Here is a 22,807-nt window from a genome sequence, read left to right on the forward strand (position 1 = left end):
CACAAAGCTGAAAACAACTTCAAATTCAGTGCACACGTGACTGCTTATAGCAATTTGACAGCCATTCTCTCTCTCAGGAAACTTCTCACCAGCCATATCCTCCAGTAGGCCCCTGCCTCCTGCCGTGTTTCTGGCATGTATCCCATCTCAGTTCTTTTCACCAACCTCCCTCTACTTTCTTTCCTAGGCCTCATTCTCTTTTTCTAGGGCATCCAGTGAAAATTCAGATTTCTTTCATCTTATTATTTGGAGTAACTGATCTCTTTGTATCCTCCTGGCCCACTTAGGCTAAACCCAGAGAGTTGACCTTTCTCAACCAAAAAGGTCCATCAAGATATTTACCTCAACAAAACAACAAGCTCTCTAGCAATAAATTATGCGACACTCCTGAAGCCAGAAAAGCTACATTCAGTTTTTGTTTTCAATAGTAGTTTTTCCTTTTGGGTAAATAAAACAAAAAAAAGCATTACCACTAAAAAACCATACAGCAGTGTATCACGGTGGTTAACAGTAGAGGTTCTGGAATCAGCATATCTGCATTTAAACCTCATTAATTCACTTGGGCAACTCTAAGCTTTAGTCTTCTCATCTCTAAAAGGGGGATAATAGTAGTATCTACCTTAGAGCTTTATGGTTATTATTAAATTGGAAAATTTACATCAAATCCTTAGAAGTCCCTGACACATAGAAAGAGCTCAATAAATGTTAGTTATTATCTATTAAACTTCAAGAAAATTTAAACTTAAATAAGTATAAAACCCAGTGTTGGTACGGCTACACAGAATTAAACATAGGTTTTTATTATACATTATTAATGGTACTGCACATTGATTCTCTTTTGAGAACTCTCTGGATATCTATATGAAGGGAAATAAATTGCTCATATGCTTTGATGTCTCAACTCCACTTTTGTATTCCTCAAGGAGATAATTTGGAATGAAAAAGTTGTTTATGAAGAGTGTTTGCAGCAATGCTATTCATAACAACATCGGAACTAACCAAAAAAAACCTAACTTTGGGGAGGAAACGACTAAGAAAGTTATGACCTATTAACCTCTTGTAACCCCAGGTTAACATTAAACATAACAAGTAAAAAAAAAAAAAAAAAAAAAAAACAAGTAGACAGTGATTAAGGGAGGAAATTTGTAAAAAGCAGAATTAAAATAGTGCTTATGCATGGATTATAACTATGTAAAATGTGAAAATCTCTAAAAAATCAGCAGATAAGTTGAAGAGAGGTCCATGGTTAGAGTTACATGTTTAGCGAGTTCCTTGTTTTCTGTCAGGTTGCTTAAGTTTGTCAAACCCTCCCCCAACAATAGCTTGGTATTATGCAAGCATGAAAAGTTATGCTGATTAACAGGGCATTTTGATTTCTGCTTTAATACCATGGAAAGATGATGGGCTGTTTTTTGATAAATTGCTTCTATATTCGCATTTATTTATTCAACGAATAATAACCAGTGTCCATGTGCCAGGCACTGTACTAAGCAGCATGGATTCAATGGTGATGAGACATCATCCCTGGCCTCCAGGGCTTCCAGTTTAGTGGCAAGACTGGAAAATCTTGCCACTATAAATCACCTGTAATTTTACACCACCAAAAATTATAGGTGATTTGGGCACACTGAAAGGGTTCATGATTCTAGGGTACTGTTTAACAAGGAAAGCAAATTAGTCTGGTGCATCAGGGAAGATTTCCCTGAGGAAGAGATTCCATAGGAATTTCCCTGATGAAGAGTGCTGGAGAGTTAGAGGGGGAGAGAACAGCAAGTAGGAAGGCTTTAAGGGGAGAAAAGAATGTGCTGTGCTGGAGGAACTAAAAGAAGGTCTGCAGAGTTGGGGAACAATAAACTAGGGCAAGAGGGATCTAGCTCACAGAGAGGCAGGAGAAGCAGGAAGAGGCCAGATTGTACAGAGCTTTATTAAAGATATTGGCAGGATATGAAACAGACTGGGGGATGGACAATATGTGTGAATACTGGAAGACTACTTTACAAGCTACTGTGGCAGTCCAGATGAGAGATGATGGTTGCCCGGATGACAGTGGTGGCATTGGTGAGAGAAATCCATGGAGTTAAAGGATATTCGAGATGTAGAATCAACACGACTAGGAGATTGGTAAATGTGAAGTGTGTGAGAGAGAGACAAGTAAAGGATGACTCCTAGATTTCTGGCTAGAATTGGGTGGGGCAGTGGTGCCATTTCCTGAGGTAGGAAATACTGATAGAACAGATTTGATGGGGGAAGATGAGTTGAGCTTTGGGATTTGTTGGGTTTGAGTTGCCTGTGAAATATCCAAGGGAAGATGTCTAGTAGGCTGGTAAATGGATATTCAGGTAGAAGTTTGGCAGAGGTCAGGAGAGAAGTATAGGTGATGTGCCCAAATCTATCACTGGCCTGGGGAAAGGACGGGAGAGCCTAGGAAGTGCGTACAGAATGAGAAAAGGGATTTGGGAACAAAAACCTGAGAATCTACAGCAAATAGACAAGACACTGGCAAATAAGACAGAGTGGTCAAGGAAGTACTAGAAAAACTAGGTATCACATCAATTAAAGGAAGAGTTGTTTGAAAAGGAGGGTTTAATGTTGCTAGGAGGACTAGTAAAATGAGAACCATTAGTGCTCTTGTTGAGAATTTTTTGTAGAGTGGTGGGCACAGAGTCTAGATTACAGTGGGTTGAGAAGTGGGCAGGAGGTGAGAAACTGACACTAGATCTGGCTGTAAAGAGGAAGAAAGCTAAAGGTCAATATCTAGAGGGCGACATGAGGTCATGCTTTTATTTATTTTTAAAGATGGGGAGATTTAATACATACGTACATCTAAATGCTGATGGAAAAGAGCCAGTAGAGAGAGGCTCCTGCTGCTGCTGCTGTGTGTGAAGGAACTGTCTGCACAAGATCCCTGTGCACAGGTGAAGGCATTAGCCACAGCTATGAGGGTCACTGCAATAGGAGTGAGGAAGGCTCAAAGGTGGGTACAGATATAGTTAGATTTGTAGATTTGGTGTCAGGAAAGTTGAAGTTCATGACAGTTCCTATTTTCTCTCTGAAGTTGAAGAGTGTGGGAGGAGGTGAGGGCTTTGCAGGTCTGTGGAACGAAGACTGAGGCAGCAGCTGTGGAGAGCTAGAGTGTGAGCTGGCAAGGGAAGCATGGCCAAGGGCAGAGAAACTTGTCCTAGCCTGCGTCGTGGGGGACAGGTTTTCTTCTAAATACAGGTTGCTCTGTTTTGGTACATGGAGGGAAAAGAGCCAGGCAGTAATTCTTCTTCTGGCTTTTAACCCAAACTGCAGGGTCCAAGATTAATTTTTTCCTGAGTAATGGTAACTCTTCCCTAGTACTAACACTTTAGTTGGCTACCACTTCCTTTGACACTCTGACATGTATGTTTTCCTTACACAAGAAAACTTAATTTAAATGCATCTGGCACTTGATTTTTTCCTTGGTGGAGTTTCACTTGCTTCATTTTGGAACTTAGTGACCAATCTCCCCAGTTTTGTACAGAGTGTGCCACCTTTGCTTAGTACCATTTATTTGACTCAATTCCTTTAAGTCCTTTCTTTTGTATGAGTTTTCCCCAGGCTGCTGCTCTTGTTCTACTTCCCATCTTTCATATACATGAAATCTGAAAGGAAGTACAATGTAGGGCTTTTAAAATGCTTTAGGTCAGCACATCGATGTCAGGAGCTGATCCAAATATGATCTAATATATAAAACAAAGCCAGTTATTATATACATTTTGTTACCTAGCAGTTAATTGAGATGACAGTTTCTCACTATTGGTTTCTGTAATATACTTGCTGAATTTAGGAAATTTATAAAGTGGGGCAAGATTACATTTAAAATGTTCAAGCAAGGAGTTTTTGCTATCATTTTCTGGAAGAGGGAGAAAGGTACAAGTGGAAAGAGTGTGAGAAGAGGAGATGGAGGCCCTGCACTTGAGTCTTGGCCCTGTCACTTGAAATCATGTGACTGAGCTCCACTAAGTTTGTTTCTTATCTATAAAATCAGAATAATAAGGAAAACCACCAAGATGGTGGAGTAGAAAGACCCTGAGCTCACCTCCTCTCACAAGCACAACGAAATCACAACTATCTACAGAACAACCGTTGATGAAAAAATACTGGAACCTACCAGAAAAGATCTTCTACAACTAAAGACATAAAGAAGGAGCCACAACGAGTAGGAGAGGAGGTGTGGACTCGTGATATAATTAAATCCCACACCCCCTGGGTAGAAGACCCACAAACTGGAGAATAATTATACTGCAGAGGTTCTCCTACAGGAGTGAGAATTCTGAGCCCCACATGAGGCTGTCCAGCCTGGGAGTCTGGCACTGGGAAGATGAGCCCCCAGAGCATTTGGCTTTGAAGGCCAGTGGGGCTTAATTACAGGAGCCCCACAGGACTAGGGGAAACAGAGACTTCACTCTTAAAGGGTGCATGCAAAATCTCATGCATACTGGGACCCAAGGCAAAAGCAGTAATTTGATAGGAGCCTGGGCCAGACCTACCTGTTGGTCTTACAGTCTCCTGGAGAGGTGGGAGGGTGGCTGTGGCTCACCCTGGTGACACAGACGTTGGTGGCAGACGTATTGGGGAATATTCAACCTCAAGAACATTCCCGGCAGCTGCCATATTGGCTCATTAGAGCCAAGCCCTGGCCCCACTCAATAGCCTGTAGGCTCTAGTGCTAGGATGACTCAGGCCAAACAACTAACTGGGTGGGGACACAGCCCCACCCATTGGCAGACAGGTGGCCTAAAGACTAAAGAGCTCACAGCCACCTCTAGACACTCCCCTAGACATGGCCTAGCCCACCAGAGGGCCAAGACCCAGCTCCACAAACCAGTGGACAGGCACCAGCACCTCTCACCAGGAAAGCTGCACAAGCCTCTAGACCAGTTTCACCCACCAGGGAGCAGACATCGGAAGCAAGAAAATTATGATCCTCCAACACAGGCCAGACCCTACCCTGGGACCGGCTGGGCCCTGTCTTTGCCCACTAGCAGGGCAACGCAACCTTCAGGACACTCCAGACCCCATACCCAACTGTGTCAGGAACTGGCCCTCTCCTACCAATGATCTGAAACGAGATCTGGGATCCCTGGGCCCTGCAGCCAGACTTCAGGAACCAGCTCTGCCTGCCAGAAGCCTGGCACCAACCCCAGGATCCGGTTTCACCTGCCAGTAGGTGGGCAACAGCCCCAGAGTCTTCAGGACCCTGACTCTACCTACCAGCGAGACAGCACTAGCCCTGGGGCCCCCTAGGATTCCGTAACCAGCCACCTCAGGACCAGGCCCTGCTAAACAACAGGCAGCAGAATCCGCGCAAGGTAGGGCCCGTTAACCAACCAGACTAGGGGCTAACCAAGCCTACCAGACAGCCCATACAGTCAGCCCGCTACACAGAAGGACCCATGCAGCCCTCTTAGGGGGAACCCCTACAGCATATAGCCTGGGTGATGAGAGAGGAGTGCACTGCGGGGATGCATAGGCTGCCTCCTACAGAGGGCCACGTCTCCAAGGTTGAGAAACGTAAGTAACCTATGACATACATAAAAATACAAACAGCAACTTAGACAAAATTAGGTGACAGAAAAATATGTTCCAGGTGAAGGAACAAGATAAAACTGCAGAAGAACAACTAAGTGAAGTGGAGATAGACAATCTACTTGAGAAAGAGTTCAGAGTAATGATCTTAAAGATGATCAAAGAACTCGGGAGGAGAATGGATGCACAGAGCAAGAAGTTAGAAGTTTTTAACAAAGAGAAAATATAAAGAACAATCAAACAGAGATGAACAATACAATAACTGGAATGAAAAATACACTAGAAGGAATCAATAGTAGACTAAAGTATTCAGAAGAACAGATTAGTGAGCTGGAAGACAGAGCAGTGGAAATCACTGCCGCTAAACAGAAAAAAGAGAAAAGAATGAAAAGAAATGAGGACAGTTTAAGAGACCTCTGGGACAACATCAGGCACACTAATATTTGCATTATAGGGGTCCCAGAAGGAGAACCTCCCTAACCTGGGAAAGGAAACAGTCACCCAAGTCCAGGAAACACAGAGTCCCATACAGGATTAACCCAAAGAGAACAACCAAGACACATTTTAATCAACATTACAAAAATTAAAGATAAAAAGAGAATACAAAAGCAGCAAGGGAAAAGCAACAAACAACATACAAGGGAACTCCCGTAAGGCTATAAGCTGATTTTTCAGCAAAAATTCTGCAGGCAAGAAGGGAGTGACACGATATACTTAAAGTGATGAAAGGAAAAAACCTACAACCAAAAATACTCTACCCAGCAAGGCTCTCATTCAGATTTGATGGAGAAATCAAAAGCTTTACAGACAAGCAAAAGCTAAAAGAATTCAGCACCACCAAACCAGCTTTACAACACATGTTAAAGGAACTTCTCTAGGCGAAAAATAAAAGGCTATATTTAGGAACAAGAAAATTATGGAATGAAAAAGCTCACTGGTAAAGGCAAACATATAGTAAAGGTAGGAAATCATCCACACACAAAGGTAGTATGGAGGTTAAAAGACAAAAGTAGTAAAATCATCTGTATCCACAATAAGCATTTAAGGGATACACAAAACAATTAGACGTAAACTATGATATCAAAAACAGTAATCGTGAGGGGAGAATACAAATGCAGGGTATTTTAAATGCATTTGAAATTAAGAGATCAGCAACTTAAAACAATCATGTATATAATAGACTGCTATACAAAAACCTCATGGTAACGGCAAACCAAAAATCTATACTAGATATACACCCCAAAAAGAAAAAGAAATCCAAATATAACACTAAAGATAGCCATCAAGTCACAAAAAAGAGAACAAAAGAAGAAAGGGGGGGGGAAAGACCTACAAAAACAAATCCAAAACAACTAATAAAATGGCATTAAGAACATACATATCGAGGACTTCCCTGGCGGCGCAGTGGTTAAGAATCCACCTACCAATGCAGGGGACACGGGTTCAAGCCCTGGTCTGAGAAGATCCCACATGCCGCGGAGCAACTAAGCCCGTGCGCCACAACTACTGAGCCTGCGTGCCACAACTACTGAAACCGTGTGCCACAACTACTGAAGCCCGTGCACCTAGAGCCCGTGCTCCACAAGAGAAGCCACCGCAATGAGAAACCCGGGCACCACAACAAAGAGTAGCCCCTGCTCACCGCAACTAGAGAAAGCCTACGCGCAGCAACAAAAGACCCAACGTAGCCAAAAAAAAAAAAGAACATACATATTGATAATTATCTTAAATACAAACAGACTAAATGCTCCAACCAAAAGACAGACTGGCTGAATGGATACAAAAACAAGACCCGTATATATGCTGCCTACAAAAGACTCACAGATCTAGAGACACATACAGACTGAAAGTGAGGAGAAGGAAAAAGGTATTCCACACAAATGGAAATCAAAAGAGAGCCAGAGTAGCAATGCTTATATCAGCCAAAATAGACTTTAAAATAAAGACTGTTACAAGGGACAAAGAAGGATACTACATAATGATCAAGGGATCAATCCAAGAAGAAGATATAACAATTGTGAAGGGCTTCCCTGGTGGCGCAGTGGTTGAGAATCTGCCTGCCAATGCAGGGGACGTGGGTTCAAGCCCTGGTCTGGGAAGATCCCACATGCTGCGGAGCAACTCAGCCCGTCAGCCACAATTACTGAGCCTGCGCATCTGGAGCCTGTGCTCGGCAACGAGAGGCCGCGATAGTGAGAGGCCCGCGCACTGCGATGAAGAGTGGCCCCCACACCGCGATGAAGAGTGGCCCCCGCTTGCCACAACTAGAGAAAGCCCTCGCACAGAAACGAAGACCCAACACAGCCATACATACATACATACATACATACATACATAAAAAGAATGTAAGCAGACAAGAATATCATTAAAAAAAAAAATTAAAAAAAGAATTGTGAATATATATATATACACACACACATACACCCAACACAGGAACACCTCAATATATAAGGCAAATATTAACAGAAATAAAAGGAGAAATCAACAGTAACAGAATAGTAGGGGGCTTTTTAACACCCCACTTATATCAATGGACAGATCACCCAGACAGAAAATCAATAAAGAAACACAGACCTTAAATAACACATTAGGCCAGATAATATTTATAGAGCATTCTATCCGAAAGCAGCAGAATACACATTCTTTTCAAGTACACATGGAACATTCTCCAGGATAGATCACATGCTAGGCCACAAAACAAGCCTTGGTAAATTTAACAAAATCGAAATCATATCAAGCATCTTTTTTTTTCCCCCCGACCACAACACTATGAGACTAGAAATCAGCTACAAGAAAAAAAAAACTGCAAAAGACACAAACATGTCGGAGGCTAAACAATATGCTACTAAACAATCAATGGATCACTGAAGAAATCAAAGAAGAAATAAAAAAATACCTAGAGATAAATGAAAACAAAAATACGATGATCCAAAACCTATGGGACTCAACAAAAGCAGTTCTAAGAGGGAAATTTATAGTGATACAAGCTTACCTCAGGAAATGAGAAAAATCTCAAATAAACAACCTAATCTTACACCTAAAGCAACTAGAGAAAGAAGAACAAACAAAACCCAAAGTCAGTAGAAGGCAATAAATCACAAATATCAGAGCAGAAATAAATGAAATAGAGGCAAAGAAAATCAATGAGACGAAAAGCTGGTTCTTTGAAAAGATAAACAAAATTGATGAACATTTAGCCAGACTCATCAAGAAAAAAAGGGAGAGGGCCCAAATCAATAAAATCAGAAATGAAAAAGAAGTTACAACCGACATCACAGAAGTACAAAGGATCATAAGAGACTACTATGAACAATTATATACCAATAAAATGTACAACCTAGAAGAAATAGCCAAATTCTTAGAAAGGTACAATCTCACAAGACCGAACTAGGAGGAAATAGAAAATATGAACAGACCAATTACCAGTACTGAAACTGAATCAGTAATTTAAAAATCCCAACAAACAAATGTCCAGGACCAGATGGCTTCACAGGTGAATTCTACTAAACATTTAGAGAAGAGTTAACACCTATCCTTCTGAAACTACTCCAAAAATTGCAGAGGAAGAAACACTTCCGAACTCATTCTATGAGGCCACCATCATCACCTTGAGACCAAAACCAGACAAAGATATCACACAATAAAGAAAATTACAGGCCAATATCACTGATGAACATAGATCCAAAAATTCTCAACAAAATACTAGCAAACCAACTCCAACAATACATTAAAAGGATCATACACCATGATCAAGTGGGATTTATCGCAGGGATGCAAGGATTTTTCAATATCTGCAATTCAATCAATGTGATACACCACATTAACAAACTGAAGAATAAAAACCATATGATCATCTCAACAGATGCAGAAAAAGCTTTTGATAAAATTCAACATTCAGTTATGAAAAAAACTCTCCACAAAGTAGGCACAGAGGGAACCTACCTGAACATAATAAAGGCCACATATGACAAACCCACAGCTAACATCATGCTCAATGGTGAAAAGCTGAAAGCATTCCTGCTAAGATCAGGAATTAGACAAGGATGCTCGCTCTTGCCACTTTTATTCAACATGGTTTTGGAAGTCCTAGCCACAACAATCAGAGAAGAAAAAGAAATAAAAGGAATCCAAACTGGAAAAGAAGATGTAAAACTGTCACTGTTTGCAGATGACATGATACTATACATAGAAAATCCTAAAGGTGCCACCAGAAAACTATTAGAGTTCATCAATGAATTCAGTAAAGTTGCAGGATACAAAATTAATATACAGTTTCTATTCACTAACAATGAAATATCAGAAAGAGAAATTAAGGCAACAACCCCATTTACCATCGCATCAAAAAGAATAAAATACCTCGGAATAAACCTACCTAAGGAGGCAAAAAAACCCCTGTACTCTGAAAACTATAAGACGCTGATGAAACAACTGAAGATGACACAAACAGGTGGAAAAATATACCATGTTCTTGGATTGGAAGAATCAATATTAAAATGACCATACTATCTAAGGCAATCTACAGATTCAATGCAATCCCTACCAAATTACCAATGGCATTTTTCAAAGAACTAGAACAAAAAAATTTTAAACTTGTACAGAAACACAGAAGACTCTGAATAGCCAAAACAATCTTAAGAATGGAGCTGGAGGAATCAGGCTCCTTGACTTCAGACTATACAACAAAGCTACAGTAATCAAAACAGTATGGTACTGGCACAAAAACAAACACATAGATCAATGGAACAGGACAGAAAGCCCAGAAATAAACCTATGAACTTATGATCAGTTAATGTACAACAAAGGAGGCAAGAATATATAATGGAGAAAAGACAGTCTCTTCAATAAGTGGTGCTGGGGAAACTGGACAGCTACATATAAAAGAATTAAATTAGAACATTCTCTAACACCATAAAAAAAATAAACTCAAAATGGATTAAAGACCTAAGCATAAGACTGGATACTATAAACCTCCTAAAGGGAAGCACAGGCCTAAATCACAACAGTATTTTTCTGGAACTGTCTCCTAGAGTAATGGAAACAAAAGCAAAAATAAACAAATGGGACCTAATTAAACTTACAAGCTTTTGCACAGCAAAGGAAACCATAAACAAAACAAAAAGACAACCTACAGAATGGGAGAAAATATTCGTAAATAATGCAACTGACAAGAGATTAATTTCTAAAATATACAAACAGCTCATACAGCCATACAGCTCAATATCAAAACAACAACAAAACAAACAATCCAATCAAAAAATGGGCAAAAGACCTAAAGAGACATTTCCCCAAAGAAGACATACAGATGGCTAACAGGCACATGAAAAGATGCTTATCATCGCTAACTATTAGAGAAATGCAAATCAAAACTACAATGAGGTTACACCTCACCGGTCACCGGTCAGAATGGCCATCATTGAAAAGTCAACAAATAATAAGTGCTGGAGAAGGTGTGGACAAAAGGGAACCCTCCTACGTTGTTGGTGGGAATGTAAACTGGTGCAGCCACTATGGAGAACAGTGTGGAGTTCCTTAAAAAACTAAAAATAGAGTTACCATATGATACAGCAATCCCAATCCTGGGCGTACATAGGGAGGAGACTCTAATTTGAAATGATACATGCACCCCAATGTTCACAGCAGCATTATTTACAACAACATGGGAGCAACCTAAATGTCCATCGACAGATGAATGGATAAAGAAGACATGGTATATTCATATATATACATGGAAACAACATAGATGAGCCTAGAGATTATCATACTAAGTGAAGTCAAAGACAAATATCACATATCACTTATATGCAGAATTTAAAAACATGACACAATGAACTAATTTACAAAACAGAAAAAGACTCACAAGACATAGAAAACAAACTTATGGTTACCAAAGGGGAAAGTGGGGGTGAGGGATAAATTAGGAATCTGGGATTAACAGATACACACTACTATATTTAAAATTGGTAAACAACAAGGACCCACTGTATAGCACAGGGAACTATAATATCTTGTAATAACCTATAATAGAAAATGGAAAAAAATCTGAAAAAGAATATATATGTGTATAAATGAATCACTTTGCTATACACCTGAAACACTGTAAATCAACCATAATTCAATACAAAAATACCTGGAAAAAACTTGACAATTAAATGAGATTATAATTATATATAGTAACGTATATAAAGTACTTTGCATATTATAGAGTGATACAAAGATTAGTTGTCATTTACCACCCTTGAGTAAGTTTTCTCTTTTGACATAACAGTATTTATCAGGCCATTTTTCACACAGCTGAATGGATGCACTATAAAACTAAGTTTTCAAACTTGCTGCTAGTCTTAAAATGGACTGGTAGTAGGACAGAGAAATAGGTTTATTTTTGTGTGTACTATATGCTTTACACACCATACTGAATCCTCATTGTACCTGCTTAAACAGACTACAACTTCGTTTTGCAGATGATGGAAGAAAAAAATTTCAGTATCAGTAAATAACCATGTGAGTTTGCCATTTCAATGGAATACCTATTATTAAAACATATAGTCAATATGGATATAGTAAAAACTATAAAAATAATAAGACATATCAGAAATATAATCCACTTGTGGTTTTTAAATTATTCTGATCCAATTAGGACTAGTACTTAGGAACTTCAACAGCTATCCAGCCAAAGGGCAGAAATATTTTGATCTGGACAGTGTTAAATAGAAAACTCAATGATATTTTTGACCACCATGTGAAGCTGCGTTTATATATGGTGACCTTTCAATTCCATATGAGACACAGGTTGGACAAGTGTGAGTTACTTATGGATCAATACAACAGGATATTTGAAAGCAGGGTGGTTCAGTGTGATAACTGCTCAATCCACTTTTGAATAACCTGCTTACCCACTGAATATTTTTAAATTGAATTCTGCACACTAGATCCTTTTGACTCTAAAAGAAGGGAGCACAGTACCAGCAAAAGATCTTTTTCCTATTGTGTATCATGTAATATCAATGGTATATGGTCAAGCAGGTGTATAACTGACAGGCTGTTATAGTATCTAGTGAAGTATTACAAGTAGACTCAAGTTCTCCTGTCATTTACAATGCTAACACTTACAAACGGCATACTCAAAAGTTTTACAGAAGTAGACTAACCTGTGGTACAATCCAATCATGCTATGTATCTGGAAAAGGAGACCTTAGATTTAGTCTTTTTTTTTTTTTTTTTTTAAGACCTTACTAGTTTAGTTCAAAAAATAATTTATTTCTGGCACGAATCTTAGGGAGTCAGGAAAGATTGCTCCCATATGTACTGTCTTAAGAGGGAGACAATCTGACATTTAAACAGACATACTTTGCACTATTCATTATCAGAAAGACAACAACTTTTCCCAGAGAAAATTTGACCCTTTCGCAGTCTAGACTAGATGCCTAAGTCAACAGTTATTTAAACAATATTGCTTTCTTATCATATCTACACTCCTGGCCTCAGCAACCTGTGTCCTTTTGCTGTCCCTCCCTCCCTATTTCACCTCTATGGCTGATTGCCAGTTCCTAATCTTTTTTTCCTGCTCCCAGCTTCCATTAGGTATCCTTTTTTATCCCAAATATACTGACTTGAAATGGAAACTTTTTTGGTAGCTTTCTCTTTGACTTTTAGTTTCAACTTGTGTTCACTGAGGCCTGCTATGTGACCTGTACTTATTTACACTTACTGGGTTTTCCCTTCCCGACTAAAAGGAACTGGGTTACTGCCTCTGTGGTCACTGAGTGGTGAGGTTATTTTGGGCCATGCGGGCTGGGGGCAGGGTTAGGCTAGGGAGGTAGCTGAAATAAGTTTCATGGCTGAAGTTAATCTTTGGCTTTCAAGTCCCATACACATTGCAATCTAATTCTCATTAGAAATAGAATATGCGCATCTAACATATCATTTAAATTATTCATTATCTGAAATAACTCAGAAAAAACATATCCATGATTTAGGAGGGATAGCTTTTCTTTTTCACTCTTAGTTCCACATTTAAAAAATTACATTGTCTGCATTTTGAATTAAGTGAAAGGGTTGAGAAAGGTCACTTTTTCTCCTTTATATCTCAGAAATAAACCAACTTTCAGTCTGTAAGTTTCAGATACAATAATAGTCCTCAAATCACCATGACTAACTGAAAACAATTCTGTCAGATTAAGGTAGAGAGGGGAGGAAAAATGACTATCAGAAAGCAGAAATATTTATCTGAAAAACCAGGTAATCTTGGGAAGTTATCAGCTATGTTTTAAAACTATAGAGCTCTGGATATAAGGAAAGAGTGTGTGCATGGCTAATAGACAAGGTGAAGGAAAGCTTGTTATCAATCCAGAGTAGCAAGGCAGCCCACTCACTGAGCAAAGTAAGAGGTCCACCAAGACTTTTATTTTGATGAAGTTATTTAATATTCTCCCTTTCTTAAAGCACTCCGGGATTCAGATAGGGGAAGATGGGCTAACACCATCTTTATCAAGTATTGGCAAAAGTTATAGCTGGGAAAGCCTTTGCATGGTGAATGGAAGAGATCTCACAGAACTGAGTAACCGATTCTCTTAATATTTAGATGTTGAATTAGGTTAGGTCTTGATCTGCTTCTAGCCAGTTGATCTCTTCAAATATGTTGGCTGACATTCACAGAAAGATAGACAAGATGAAAAGGCAGAGGGCTATGTACCAGATGAAGGAACAAGATAAAACCCAAGAAAAACAACTAAATGGAGATAGGCAACCTTTCAGAAAAAGAATTCAGAATAATGATAGTGAAGATGATCCAGGACCTCAGAAAAAGAATGGAGGCAAAGATTGAGAAGATGCAAGAAATGTTTAACAAATACCTAGAAGAATTAAAGAACAAACAGAGATGAGCAATACAATAACTGAAATGAAAACTACACTAGAAGGAATCAATAGCAGAATAACTGAGGCAGAAGAACGGATAAGTGACCGGGAAGACAGAATGGTGGAATTCACTGCCGCGGAACAGAATAAAGAAAAAAGAATGAAAAGAAATGAAGACAGCCTAAGAGACCTCTGGGACAACATTAAACGCAACAACATTCGCATTATAGGGGTCCCAGAAGGAGAAGAGAGAGAGAAAGGACCCGAGAAAATATCTGAAGAGATTATAGTCGAAAACTTCCCTAACATGGGAAAGGAAATAGCCACCCAAGTCTAGGAAGCGCAGAGAGTCCCACACAGGATAAACCCAAGGAGAAACACGCCGAGACACATAGTAATCAAATTGGCAAAAATTAAAGACAAAGAAAAATTATTGAAAGCAGCAAGGGAAAAATGACACATAACATACAAGGGAACTCCCATAAGGTTAACAGCTGATTTCTCAGCAGAAACTCTACAAGCCAGAAGGGAGTGGCATGATATACTTCAAGTGATGAAAGGGAAGAACTTACAACCAAGATTACTCTACCCGGCAAGGATCTCATTCAGATTCGATGGAGAAATCAAAAGCTTTACAGACAAGCAAAAGCTAAGAGAATTCAGCACCACCAAACCAGCTCTACAACAAATGCTAAAGGGACTTCTCTAAGTAGGAAACACAAGAGAAGAAAAGGACCTACAAAAACAAACCCAAAACAATTAAGAAAATGGTCATAGGAACATACATATCGATAATTACCTTAAACGTGAATGGATTAAATGCTCCAACCAAAAGACACAGGCTTGCTGAATGGATACAAAAACAAGACCCAGATATATGCTGTCTCCAAGAGACCCACTTCAGACCTAGGGACACATACAGACTGAAAGTGAGGGGATGGAAAAAGATATTCCATGCAAATGGAAATCAAAAGAAAGCTGGAGTACCAATACTCATATCAAATAGACTTCAAAATAAAGAATGTTACAAGAGACAAGGAAGGACACTACATAATGATCAAGAGATCAATCCAAGAAGAAGAAATAACAATTATAAATATATATGCACCCAACATAGGAGCACCTCAATACATAAGGCAACTGCTAACAGCTATAAAAGAAGAAATCGACAGTAACACAATAATAGTGGGGGACTTTAACACCTCACTTACACCAATGGACAGATCATCCAAAGTGAAAATGAATAAGGAAACAGAAGCTTTAAATGACACAATAGACCAGATAGATTTAATTGATATTTATAGGACATTCCATCCAAAAACAGCAGATTACACTTTCTTCTCAAGTGCGCATGGAACATTCTCCAGGATAGATCACATCTTGGGTCACAAATCAAGCCTCAGTAAATTTAAGAAAATTGACATCATATCAAGCATCTTTTCTGACCACAACGCTATGAGATTAGAAATCAATGACAGGGAAAAAAACGTAAAAAACACAAACACATGGAGACCGAACAATACATTACTAAACTGAGACATCACTGAAGAAATCAAGGAGGAAATCAAAAAATACCTAGAGACAAATGACAATGAAAACATGGTGATCCAAAACCTATGGGATGCAGCAAAAGCAGTTCTAAGAGGGAAGTTTATAGCTATACAAGCCTACCTCAAGAAACAAGAAAAATCTCAAATAAAGAATTTAACCTTACACCCAAAGGAACTAGAGAAAGAAGAAAAAACAAAACCCAAAGTTAGCAGAAGGAAAGAAATCATAAAGATCAGAGCAAAAATAAATGAAATAGAAACAAAGAAAACAATGCAAACATCAATAAAACTAAAAGCTGGTTCGTTGAGAAGATAAACAAAATTGATAAACCATTAGCCAGCCTCATCAAGAAAAAGAGGGAGAGGACTCAAATCAATAAAATTAGAAATGAAAAAGGAGAAGTTACAGCAGACACCACAGAAATACAAAGCAGCCTAAGAGACAAGCCACTCTATGCCAATAAAATGGACAACCTGGAAGAAATGGACAAATTCATAGAAAGGTATAACTTCCAAGACTGAACCAGGAAGAAATAGAAAATATGAACAGACCAATCACAAGTAATGAAATTGAAACTGTGATTAAAAATCTTCCAACAAACAAAAGTCCAGGACCAGATGGCTTCACAGGTGAATTCTATCAAACATTTAGAGAAGAGCTAACACCCATCCTTCTCAAACTCTTCCAAAAAATTGCAGAGGAAGGAACACTCCCCACACTCATTCTATGAGGCCACCATCACCCTGATACCAAAACCAGACAAAGATACTACAAAAAAAGAAAATTACAGACCAATATCACTGATGAATACAGATGCTAAAAGCCTCAACAAAATACTAGCAAACAGAATCCAACAACACATTAAAAGGATCATACACCATGATCAAGTGGGATTTATCCCAGGGATGCAAGGATTCTTCAATATATGCAAATCAAACAATGTGATACACCATATTAACAAATTGAAGAATAAAAACCATATGATCATCTCAATAGATGCAGAAAAAGCTTTTGACAAAATTCAACACCCATTTATGATAGAAACTCTCCAGAAAGTGGGCATAGAGGGAACCTACCTCAACATAATAAAGGTCACATATGACAAACCCACAGCAAACATCATTCTCAGTGGTGAAAAACTGAAAGCATTTCCTCTAAGATCAGCAACAAGACAAGGATGTCCACTCTCACCACTGTTATTCAACATAGTTTGGGAAGTCCTAGCCACAGCAATCAGAGAAGAAAAAGAAATAAAAGGAATACAAATTGCAAAAGAAGTAAAACTGTCACTGTTTGCAGATGACATGATACTATACATAGAGAATCCTAAAGATGCCACCAGAAAACTACTAGAGCTAATCAATGAATTTGGTAAAGTTGCAGGATACAAAATTAATGCATAGAAATCTCTTGCATTCCTACATACTAATGATGAAAAACCTGAAAGAGAAATTAAGGAAACACTCCCATTTACCACTGCAACAAAAAGAATAAAATACCTAGGAATAAACCTACCTAGAGAGACAAAAGACCTGTATGCAAAAAACTATAAGACACTGATGAAAGAAATTAAAGATTATACCAACAGATGGAAAGATATACCATGTCCTTGGATTGGAAGAATCAATATTGTGAAAATGACTATACTACCCAAAGCAATCTACAGATTTAATGCAATCCCTATCAAATTACCAATGGCATTTTTTACAGAACTAGAACAAAAAATCTTAAAATTTGTATGGAGACACAAAAGACCCCGAATAGCCAAAGCAGTCTTGAGGGAAACAAGCGGAGCTGGAGGAATCAGACTCCTTGACTTCAGACTATACTACAAAGCTACAGTCATCAAGACAATATGGTACTGGCACAAAAACAGAAATATAGATAAATGGAACAAGATAGAAAGCCCAGAGATAAACCCACACACCTATGGTCAACTAATCTATGACAAAGGAGGCAAGGATATATGATGGAGAAAAGACAGTCTCTTCAATCAGTGGTGCTGGGAAAGCTGGACAGCTACATGTAAAAGAATGAAACTAGAGCACTCTCTAACACCATACACAAAAATAAACTCAAAATGGATTAGGGACCTAAATGTAAGACCAGACACTATAAAACTCTTAGAGGAAAACACAGGAAGAACCCTCTTTGACATAAATCACAGCAAGATCTTTTTTGATCCACCTCCTAGAGTAGTGGAAATAAAAAGAAAAATAAACAAATGGGACCTAATGAAACTTCAAAGCTTTTGCACAGCAAAGGAAACCATAAACAAGACGAAAAGACAACCCTCAGAATGGGAGAAAATATTTGCAAATGAATCAATGGACAAAGGATTAATCTCCAAACTATATAAACAGCTCATGCAGCTCAATATTAAAAAAACAAACAGCCCAATCCAAAAATGGGCAGAAGACCTAAATAGACATTTCTCCAAAGAAGACATACAGATGGCCAAGAAGCACATGTAAAGCTGCTTAACATCACTAATTATTAGAGAAATGCAAATCAAAACTACAATGCGGTATCACCTCACACCATTTAGAATGGGCATCATCAGAAAATCTACAAACAGCAAATGCTGGAGAGGGTGTGGAGGAAAGGGAACCCTCTTGCACTGTTGGTGGGAATGTAAATTGATATAGCCACTATGGAGAACAGTATGGAGGTTCCTTAAAAAACTAAAAATAGAATTACCATATGATCCAGCAATCCCACTACTGGGCATATACCCAGAGAAAACCATAATTCAAAAAGACACATGCACCCCAATGTTCACTGCAGCACTATTTACAATAGCCAGGTCATGGAAGCAACCTAAATGCCCATCGACAGACGAATGGATAAAGAAGAGGTGGTACATATATACAATGGAATATTACTCAGCCATAAAAAGGAACGAAATTGGGTCATTTGTTGAGACGTGGATGTATCTAGAGACTGTCATAGAGAGTGAAGTCAGTCAGAAAGAGAAAAACAAATATCGTATATTAACGCATATATGTGGAACCTAGAAAAATGGTACAGATGAACCGGTTTGCAGGTAAGAAACTGAGACACAGATGTAGAGAACAAACGTATGGATACCAAGCGGGGAAAGCAGCGGGGGGATGGGGGGGACTGGCGTGATGAATTGGGCGATTGGGATTGAAATGTATACACTGATGTGTATAAAATTGATGACTAATAAGAACCTGCTGTATAAAAAAATAAAATTCAAAAAAAATACAACAATCCCTTTACATGTCACTAGGCACTAACTAAAAATCAACAGAATAGCACAGTGAGTTGGCATATGGCTTTTAAATTGTTTATTTAGTTATAGGTCATGTTATGTCAAATCACTTCTGACAAAAAAAAATAGTATGTGGGCTGTGCAATAAGTTTTTGGTTCTTCTATAATTTTCTTCTTGCATTCTAGACTTCACATAGTCTTAATTTGTTTTACCGATCACTGCTTTTCCTTTGGAATAAGCCAATGTGGATAAGGGAGACCAAAAGGGAATTAATAAGTGTTAAGATAGCTTGGTTTTAAGGTTTTGGTGCATAATTTCAAGACATTTTCACAGAACACATTGCTCTCAAGTTAGGGTTAAAGTGAAACTTTCCATCAGGATAATACAGAGGATAACATTCTCTCAGAAAAAAGTAAGAATTCTAACCTTTCCTCTACCAGGCATCTTCCCTCAGGCACTGAGGTTGCAGCCATCCAATACATGGGGAGAGGCAGAAAGAGGAGACTTCAAAAGTCACAAATATATTTCAACAGCTAATTTTTAGCAAGTGTGGCAATGAGATCTTTCCATTCTCCTCTCTTCTTTGTGATGTACGTAGGAGTGAGTAGCTGCAATAGCGATTCTGGCTGTTGCCTGAAGTAGTTCTGACACAAGGCCTCAGTGTTACATATCACGTACATCCCACAGTCATAGCTGTTTTGTTGAGCAGGGGCTTTCTCTTCCACAAAGGCCAATTTGTCTCCTTTTCTGCCTAAGAAAGCCTCTAGTTTCTCCGCTACCTGCTTTGCATGGACTGAGTTGCTCCTACTATGAGAATCATAATGAAAAAAGCTATTTTTATCTTGGAGATAAACCAACAAACTCCAATGGGTTCCCCCAGCTGCCTGGTTGGAATTATCATTGATGGCTAAAAATACAACTCTCTTGTGAGGGAGGTCCAAGGGTTCAAGGAATATGGCGATCTCTGCTGGGTTGCCAGTGCACTTGATGAACTGGGTGACTTCAGGGCTGATGAAGCAGACATGGTCAGAGCAGTCATGAAACTGACTGTTGGCAAAGTACTCAAAGGCAAACCCAATAATATGGTCATTGAGCCAGCTTGGAGGATCCAATAGTGAGACATCTGATTGCCGCAGTAGACTGTCCATGTAACTCAAGACTACTGGGTCCATCTTGTACTGACCAGGGCTGCTCAGAAATTCCAGAAGCTGAAGGAGAGGCAGAAGACAATATTTACTGTTGAATATGATACTTGGCTGTAAAATGGGGATCATAAATAGCTACTCTTACAAGGTTTTGGGTAAGGATTAAATATAATTGTAAAGTGTTTAGCAACAATGTCTGGCTAAGAGTAAACACTCAAAAAAACTCTAGCTTATGTGCTTTATGTTAACAATTAGTTAGAATGAAAACTTTGGAAATTCTGCATCTGAAATAGTAAGCATGGATTTAAAATCTCCTCTTTAAATGCAGAGATTGGTTAAAATTATAACTAATGTTTTACCAAACTCTATAGCATGAATCATATATTTGGCCCTGTAATGAATATGCATGATAAGAATGGCAAATTGTTTTTATATTAAAGATGAATTTTCAGGGCTTCCCTGGTGGTGCAGTGGTTAAGAATCTGCCTGCCAATGCAGGGGACATGGGTTCGAGCCCTGGTCCAGGAAGATCCCACATGCCGCGGAGCAACTGGGCCCATGTGTCACAACTGCTGAAGCCTGCGCGCCTAGAGCCCGTGCTCCGCAACGAGAGGCCGCCGCAATGAGAGGCCCGCGCACCGCAACAAAGAGTGGCCCCTGCTCACTGCAACTAGAGAAAGCCTGCGTGCAGCAATGAAGACCCAACTCAGCCAAGAATAAATAAATTAATTAATTAAAAAAAAGAAAGATGAATTTTCAGAGTCCAATTTAAATGTTACTAATTACTAAGGGAAATAGCTTCCATTTCAAAATTAATTTTCAAGAGATAAGATAAAATATTGCTTCCTCATTCCATAATGGAAAGTGACAGTGATTAGAGTAGTTAAAAGGAACTGTAATTTCAAGAACAGAAAATCATGAGGGTAATACAAATGAAATTCATTCCTGATTCTGCCCAGTTATGAACATGAGTGACAGTCTTTCCCATCTTTAACCTCAAGGGGTACGACAGAGACTACAGAAATTCTTCTGGCACTGAAAGGTAGTGTGGCACAGGAATCATGAGACCTGGGTCTAGCCCTAGTTCTACCACTGATTTGCTAGTATCATTCTAATTAAGTCATTTAATTGATTTTGATTTTGTCCTTGTTTTTGGTCATCTGTAAAATGGCCCCAGAGAGTTGTAGAAAAGGCCAAATAATTCTACTCGAAGGTATTAAAAGAGTATAAAATGTTGTACAAATAGTACTTATGTTATTAATTGGATGATATTAGTAAGATGATTGGACAATCTGGATAGAGCTCCAAACTAATCAAAGGAAATGAGGTTTGGAAACAAATATCCATTCATATTATCTTGTTCAAACAAAGGCATGACTAACTTAGAGTGGGAGCAAGACAAGTCATATAGTAAGATTAATATGCTCATGATCACCTGAGGTAAGGTGCTAACAGAGACAAGAAATGTGATAAGTGTGGTAATATAATATTTGAACCTAACAGAGGTCACTGCTATGCACTCACTTGGCAGCATAACAATATCTCTAAAAATCATAAAGCAGTAAACTGTCACATGCAGATTGAGAGTACAAAGCAAAGCATACTGTAAGAAAATAACACTGCTATGAAAGACTGGGCTAGAATAGTGACATTAATTTAATTAATTCTGGCCATTAGACCAGTTATTTTACCACTTGGTTACACTATTAAAACAATAAAATTTTGTGACACAACCATTTTCATGTAATCAAAACCCTACAAAAACCCATACAGAAAAATAAATATACCCCTGAAGAAAAAAAACCTCAAGTAATGAGGTAGCTAGGAAGCACCAAAGACGGTTTTTTTGTGCATACAGTATATCATAATATGAACTATTTCAGAAGTAATACAAGGCTGTTGATGAGTGTGTATATCTATCTGTATAAAATAAGATGGCATGAATTAAGATTTTCTTAAGAAGAAAGAATAACTTGAGCACAGACATAAACTGGAGCCAGGAACGAAGTTAACGAGGCATAGAGTACATTTGTTATGGGTGGGCCACAAATTTGGCTCTTGCTTTTTGGCAGCTAACCAGAGAGTGTTAAGTTAAACATTCACAATGTCCGTAGGGTAAAAACAAATCAATTGCTCTGGAGAGGTAAAAGCATTCTTTGTATTAAGGTCAGACAGATTTCTCTCAAGAAATTTTCATAAAAGACATGGTGTATTACAATGAATGTCCCATAATATCCTTATAAAAGATGAAACAATTTCAGAGGACTGTTTCTTACAATGATCCTTAATATCCAGCCTGATGGCAAATGAGCAAACAGCAATCTAGTAAAAGCAGCTGTGGGAGGCTAGGTGCTCAGCTGGCTGCTGATGTGACTGGATTTAAGAATATATGAGTATGAAAAGGGAATGACTGCATGTGCATCGAGCAAGGCTCCCTGACTCTCCCCCTCATGCCTTCAATGACTA

General features: G+C 38.7%; 1 protein-coding gene across 9 annotated transcripts in view; it reads right to left on the bottom strand.

Moving 5' to 3' along the window:
- The window catches only part of SENP8 (SUMO peptidase family member, NEDD8 specific), a 53,912-nt gene that overhangs the window by 16,982 nt on the left and 14,123 nt on the right, over nucleotides 1–22,807 (bottom strand). For 8 of the 9 annotated variants that reach the window (XR_009699370.1, XR_009699369.1, XR_009699368.1 and 5 more), the window contains exon 2: nucleotides 19,623–20,404. Coding sequence is in view for 1 of the 9 variants with exons in the window: in XM_061180107.1 (XP_061036090.1) it covers nucleotides 19,730–20,368 (639 nt within the window). In the remaining 8 variants the exon portion in view is untranslated. Of the gene's footprint in view, nucleotides 1–19,335; nucleotides 20,405–22,807 lie in introns of those variants that run through there. The other variant, XM_061180107.1, reaches the window with a different exon arrangement.

This window comes from Eubalaena glacialis, chromosome 2 (assembly GCF_028564815.1).
Source record: "Eubalaena glacialis isolate mEubGla1 chromosome 2, mEubGla1.1.hap2.+ XY, whole genome shotgun sequence".
Taxonomy (NCBI): Eukaryota; Metazoa; Chordata; class Mammalia; order Artiodactyla; family Balaenidae; genus Eubalaena; species Eubalaena glacialis.